General features: G+C 40.5%; 1 protein-coding gene across 1 annotated transcript; it reads right to left on the reverse strand.

Moving 5' to 3' along the window:
* Nucleotides 1-789: 789 nt before the first annotated feature.
* avpi1 (arginine vasopressin induced 1) lies at nt 790-6,651 on the reverse strand. The gene is made up of 3 exons (XM_074675810.1): nt 6,484-6,651; nt 3,112-3,478; nt 790-3,005 (listed from the first exon to the last, which is right to left on the reverse strand). The coding sequence occupies exons 2-3, from the start codon at nt 3,462-3,464 to the stop codon at nt 2,756-2,758; spliced, it is 603 nt and encodes a 200-aa protein (XP_074531911.1). The 5' UTR covers nt 3,465-3,478; nt 6,484-6,651; the 3' UTR covers nt 790-2,755.
* Nucleotides 6,652-6,965: the final 314 nt, after the last annotated feature.

Consider the following 6,965-nt stretch of genomic DNA (forward strand, 5'->3'; position numbering starts at 1 on the left):
GACCTTTCATTTTTTTCCCTTTTTTTGTTAGAAAAAAACAGGATCTATGTTTGGTTTTGTATGTATAGGAACAGGCAAAGATTGCTAATTGAATAAGCCAGCATCAAGTTGTTTTTTCCATGATGGTCAGTCATACACAAAGAAACCATTGCAGGCTGGACCGTTACATTTTTGATCCAGTAAGTGATCCACTTTTCCCATGCCCAGGTTGGTGTTTGATTTTAAAAATGAATATTAGTGTTTGTGGATTGGATGCTGTGCATTTTACACATGGGCTTGTTTTTTCCTTAACAAGTGCATAACTCTTACATCTTAATCTAGATAATACGAAAAATTAACATAAATCTTTGCACGTAAACTGTTGATGCTAAGAATCAATACTCACAACTTTCACAACAGTTAGCTTAGCTCACCAACCAAGCTAGCCATCCCAAATTGCTCAGTTACCTGGCAAAGTATGTGTGTTCTTCACTATCAGAATTTCAGAAGACAATGAAAAATTCTCTATTTGGGTCTCAGAGCAAATTTTTTTTAACCCAAAAGAAGGTGAACTTGATTGGACACAAGCTTTACTAAAACCAAACTGCATTGAAAATGAAGAAAACCGGTTTGGAAAGAAAGTATTATTTAAAGTAGCATTCTAATGAGAATAAGTCTATAAAAAAAAAGAAAAAAAAAAAAGAAAGAAAAATATAATTTCAGATTCTGGCAGTGTGTAGGCCCTAAGAGAAGGCCTTGTAAACCCAGACAGCCCACCACTGGGAATCAGCCACCAAAAACAAGAAAGACTGAATACAAAGACTCACTTCTTTATTTTAAGACATCTAAGAAATACACATCAAACAGTAGTGTAACAAAAGTTCATAAAGTTTCCAGCAACATTACAGCATTGGTGACAGAGTCTTCTGTAGGCACAGTGGGTATACTCACTGATACCTCAAACATTTTGATCTCCTGACACTGTGTGATTCTTTGGTTTGAGTTTAGCTCCTGGCAGAAATGTTGAATCATGGAAATAATTAAGTCCATACAGTCTATGCTCGAAAGTGAAGTGGCATGTACGCTTGCCACAACACAACGCTGACTCTTCCACTTGTAGTGTTTCTGATGAAAACGTAATGGCCCTCATTTATCAATCTTGCGTTGGATCTGGATGTAAAAATGAGCTTTCAGCAACATTTGGGAGGGTCAGCTGGCTGGACACACGGAATTTACGTCATAGAGGGACACATTACGGAATAAAAGGGGATTTCTCTTTGCTGGAGATCAACAACGCCATAGCAACAGAGGTAGAAAGAAGTGACGCCGTGTTGTTTGGCAGCTGGAAAAGTGGTGTTAAAACGAGTCAGAAAAAACTCACCTGCAGGGAAATTACTGCAGCCGTTAGCAGCATGGATGTGACAAACTAAACTACAGCAGAGTTTTAAACATTTAATTTACACATCCTTTGATAATTGAATAAGTGATGTCTGACCAACAGAAGACACAATATTATCAGTTCTTTCCATTCAGGTCCAGAAACGTGGAAAGTTGGCTTTTAAAAATGTGTTTGAGCTCTGAAAGAAGGTGCAGACTCCAGCCTGAATCTGTCACAGACTGAGGAGGGGAGTGGAGCTCTCACGGGGTCTACGTCAGTTTCAGGCAGAAGTGACGGAGGGACAGACCAACCTGCACTGTGTCAGATACAGATAATAAAAATTTTCAACACTGCAAACTGGTTCACATAAAAGCTGATCTTGTTAACTTAATTTGGGGTCGTTTTGGTGCCTCCTGTCGATTGACGCATGGGTAGACAGGAGTTGTATAATCATTCATACCACGAGACAAGAACAGTGTTTGTGATCCCATGTAAATGAACATCTTTTTTTAATGGAGTGGTCACTTTTTTCACACACAGTTCAAGTCTATATGATAATTATGTGAGGAGTGAAATTATAATTCACTGTAAATCCTGTAATCAATACAGCTTCCTTAAAAAATTTCAGGCTAAAAGTTCAATCCAGCATCCTCTGAATGTCCTCTGCAGATACTTTATCATGGACATATTAAAAACTGATAAAAGCCTCTCTCTTTTTATTTTTTTTTAAGTAAATTGATAAAGGAAACGCAATGCATTTTTTAGATTTTCAGAAGAAGAGGGAAATTGTATAATCATTCTTGATGTCACATCTAATTAGACTATCTAAATATCAAGAACATCAGTTTTTCTGTCTGAAAATGGGATCTAATAATTCTGCACCATAGACGGATTTTCCTTGCCACACCACACTGCCCACTGACATGAAACTTGCGTATGCAAACTCAGACCTCGTGTAGGGTTTGAGCGTACCCGACGTCCATGTTCAGATTAATAAATGCCGATCTGTGTGTGGAAAAAACGCATAAGACAAAAGGCAATTGTTGGTCAAATTGTTAAAAAAGAACCCTGATAAGTCCATTTAATTTCCAGATTGTAGCAGCAGCTCAAAATGTGTAAAAGTGTAGGAAGGTTAATGCTTAGTGCTGTGATCTACCAGGAGCCAGTCAGAGGTTTGTGCAGCCTTTGATATCACACAGATGGAGCAAACTGCCTATGTGGTTTCAAAAGAGATGAGTATTTTATGTTCTTCAACCAACAATCCAGGATCACTCAAAATTGTGAAAGTGTTGGTCGATCTGTGAGGTTATTTCTTTTTATATCTAGTGTCTGAACACATTTCATCAGGAGTATCATGCAGGATGTGCAGACCCTCTGTCTCAATCCAGATGTCTGAGGTCAGTGGAGTATTCGATGAAGATATCGCTCTGGGTTGTTCTCGCCTCTCCTCATTCCTGAGACATTTCTGACCGGTCTCTCAGACGTCCCTGCAGGGCTCTGAGTCTCAGTCAGTCCCACTCTGGCCCCTGTACCTCTTCCTGTTGCCCCTACAGAGTTGTATCGGTGAGGCTCTGGACTGCTGCTTGTCTCAGACTCGCTTTCCTCTGTGGTGTCCTTCCCCTGGCTGCTTGGCGAGCTCTCCCCAATCCTGAATATGAAGATTTGTGTTCAAAACATGGACACAATGTGATAAAAGCCATTGTTTATTGTTGAAAATATGTATGAAATTATAGCAGCTTGGCAGCTTTCCCTACTTGAGGTGGTTGAAGGCTCGTAGCCAATGTGATCCGAGTACTTCTCTCCCGTTAGTCCTCAGTCCCCTCCTGTGGCTTCGGGCTCTCAGTCCTATCAAAGCCTGAGCCAGCTCTGCCTCATCCCTGTGGCCCCAAACCAGCTGGGCCCTCTGCTCGGCATCCTGGTCCCCCGCTGCCCTGAACAGTCTCTGGAGCTGCCACAGATTCACATTGCTGAAAATGTTACCCGAGCCTGCTTTTCTGCTCCTCCTATCAGCCAGGCGCCATAGTGAGGACGGGCCCGCCACCAGGGAGGCAGGAGGTGGGGAGGCGGGTCCAGTGTCCATCTGGAGGAGTACAGGAAAAGGTGGCATGCACTGGCTCTACACTGTGGAGAAGTCAGGAAGAGATTACAAACATTACTACGTCATAGAAGTGACAGATTTATTAACTGTTGAAAAAAATCACACCAGAAGAAGTCTAACTGTTCTGAGTATCAGAGTCATTTTACAAATTACAGTGTTTTGTGTATTGATCTGTATCAGGGGCTTGCAAGTTCAGTCAGCAAAGTGATTGAGCATCATGACAAGGTATTAATATTTTTATTATTGCTGGCCAGTAATGCCCACAATATGATGTGTCCCAGTCTCAGAGCAGCCACCCTGTGCTGCTATTATACCATACTGCTCTTAAGTCAACAGGCACAGATCACAGATGGCATCTCGTAGCAGGGCGCAGTTTGGCAGAGTTTCCCTCTCAAAAATGGAGGTTATGTTGCATGAAAGCTGTGTCTGGTTAAGACTAAATCACTTAATTTGAGTAAAGTGTAACCAGCAGATGGTGTTAACCCGCAAGGAGGTCCCAGTGTTAGCAGTGCTGGCTCTGCTACAGGTAGCTACAATCAGCAAACAAACTTCACATAATTTACCTGCAGACCCTGTGATCTTGTTTTGAAATATTTAATGAACTGGGCTGATTTTTTTAACCCTTCATACTTTTAAACTAGCCAGTTCTGATTTCATTTAAGTGTTAACAACCACAGGTTTTTTTTGTTGTTGTTTGTTTGTTTTCACTTTACTGTATTGTAGGATTTTTTAAGGGTCTGTTTGGATGTTCCTTTGGTTACCTACTGGTTAATTCACTTAAACCAAAAACTGCATACTACAATATCAACAAGAGAATAACAGCACAACCTAACTGTGTTTCAGCCATGGGCAAAAGGCTACCAAAGAAAAACTCTATGTGCTCAGTGCAACAGCACAATCATGTGTTTCTTATCAATCTAATACAACATTTCTAAAAGCATTGTACACAAATAAACATTGATAGGTTGCATATTCACATTGCATCTAAGTTACTTTGTATTGTTTACATTTATGTACATTTAAGACTAGTATGAATAAAAGTCTGGAGAGAAATGCTTTAGTAGCACTTGGGACGATAAGTACAATCTTGATGTTTCCAAACAAAGACCATCTGTAGTTAAATCAATTGTCTGCATTCAGTGAAGGCCCATGTGAGGGTAACACACATGGTTAAAAAGTCACAGTGGGGTTGTAAATCAGCACTTACTGAATATTACAAGAGAGTGATTGTTGTCACACTGAATAACAACACAGCTGTACAAAGTGTACCAAAGAAAACCACAGTCAAGCTGATACGCAGTTTAATAGCTTAGCCTTGAGTGTGATGTTGCTCATGACAGAGTGTGATATTTCAAAGTACTGAGCAACAACACAATAAACAGAGGTTGGACTGCAGACAAGCTGGGCAAATATTTTGTTTCTTTGCCAGATCAACATGTATCTGTATACCATTCATTAATACTATGGTGCCAGCATAATACATCTAAACACAGACCCTGTGCTGTCGTTTTGAAAACAGTATTTGAAACATCTGGCTTAATGAAAAACATGATCAAACGTCACTGTGCTTGGTCAGCACTCACAGAACAAGTCAAATCAAAAATACTTGATCAGAAATACTTGTGGTACCATTGATAACAAAACAGATCACATCTGCGCCTGTTCACAAGAAGTTTGCAAAACGTAAACAAGCACAAACTGCGTCACAACACCTTTACGCAAGACACTTCTTGGTCAGCCTTACCTCCTCTGCTCTCAATCTTTAATCCTTCTTTAGGAAGCCAGTGACGAGTCTGTGCTTTTAAGCCCATTAAAATACAGATGGCAGCGTCATCTGCCTTGACTAACATACTGTTTTAAGTGGGACAGCAACAGATAACAGTAATAGGAATTAAGTATATAACAAAGATGAGGAAGTGGATGTATGTCGGTAGCCTTTCAACTCAAACGACCTTGCATACTGCAAAACAATATATGAATCTGATAGCTGAATTTTATAGGGGCTTCAGTCTGTGGAGTTGAGATCATTCCAATAAATATGATGTTTCTCTATCAGAAAACTTTTCTATAAAAATTCATACTGCAGAAGATGTCAGCTATGAAGCTCTGTAATAGTTCTGTATAAGCTAACAGGATGCTGTTGAAAGGAGTTGGCCTTCACAGGAAAAGTAAGACAGGGCAGAGACAATACAATTTATTCTATATACAAACCAAGGACTTCCTCTGAAAACACACTGGCTTGTTGAAAGTGAACTATCATTTAACTGAGGATAGGGTGATTGTTCAGATTAGAGGCTCCAACCCATTAATTCCTATCCTAAAATCACCATAAATTATTGATATTAGGATAATATAGTGTTACAAATGATTTTTCTTGAAGTATCTTTTCAACATCTACAGATACTTAGTTAAACTTTTTACAACATATACGTTTTTAAACATCTAAATAACTACTGGTCTTACAGCTTTCTGGTTCTGAGCACGTTTTTCATCACAACTTTTTCATTTTAATCCCTTAATCTTCGGGTTGCTGGGTTGCTGAGGGGTCAAAGTAGCTAGCAGTGGTCTCAAAAAAAAGTATGAATCCAGTCTTTGATCAGTAATGCGCATTATTATGTGCACAGAGTAAGTTATTTGAGGACAGGACTGTTAGTTTTTCGTGACTGTAACACAATCAATATGACATCCAGCTGCACAAAGAAACTCTTACACAACACAGACCTATTTAGTTGCAGAGAAGTAGGTTAGCATTGACCAAACATCATTTGTTTCTCAATTATCGCCTCTAACTGGTTTGTTTACATTGTGTTGTTTACAGCTCACAGTTGCATACGATCGCTTGTCCCACGTAATATATCTTCAGGAACAAAGAGTGTATAATTTTGCACGAATTCATGGACCCTTGTAGCACACAACACGACTTAGCAGTCCATGTATTCGCTCATGCTATCTATCATTGGGTGGTTAAGAGGCACCGGGCTGATTCTCGTGACAGTCATGTGAGAAATGAAAAGAGGGAAAAGCTTACCAGAGGTTATGCGGAGATATTACGGGTACTGTTGCTCCTACTGCATCCCCCTCTGAGTTGCTTTCTTTCAATGAAAACTATCGCTATTGCTGAATGTACGCTGAGAAACTGTTTGTCCACCGTCACCTGCAGGTCATTTCTGTCCTTGAGCCGACTGTCAAACACGAGTGGACAACGGACCAATGAGTGAAGAGAACTCTTCTGAGCCCCTCCTCACAGAACTCTGCATTAACCAATAGTATCTCGAGGGTGGAGCCAGTGCGAGGCTGCTTGGCCCCGCCCCTTGGCCACGTAGGGTTGTGCGCGCTGAAATCCATTACTGACGTCAAAGAGCCTGGCTTCCACGGGAAGCGTCTGTCAGTTATGTGAGATGGGAGTAACTTGTGAGCATCTTGTGCCGAAGCACGCAAATACGATGACGTAGAGTGACCTCCTCTGTGTTAATATGAACTCGACGTCAACTTCTACTCACCATTCCTCCC

Source organism: Halichoeres trimaculatus, unplaced genomic scaffold (genome assembly GCF_033239565.1).
Source record: "Halichoeres trimaculatus isolate MK-OKI-2021-1 unplaced genomic scaffold, fHalTri1.1 fHalTri1_scaffold_8, whole genome shotgun sequence".
In the NCBI taxonomy this organism is placed as follows: Eukaryota; Metazoa; Chordata; class Actinopteri; order Labriformes; family Labridae; genus Halichoeres; species Halichoeres trimaculatus.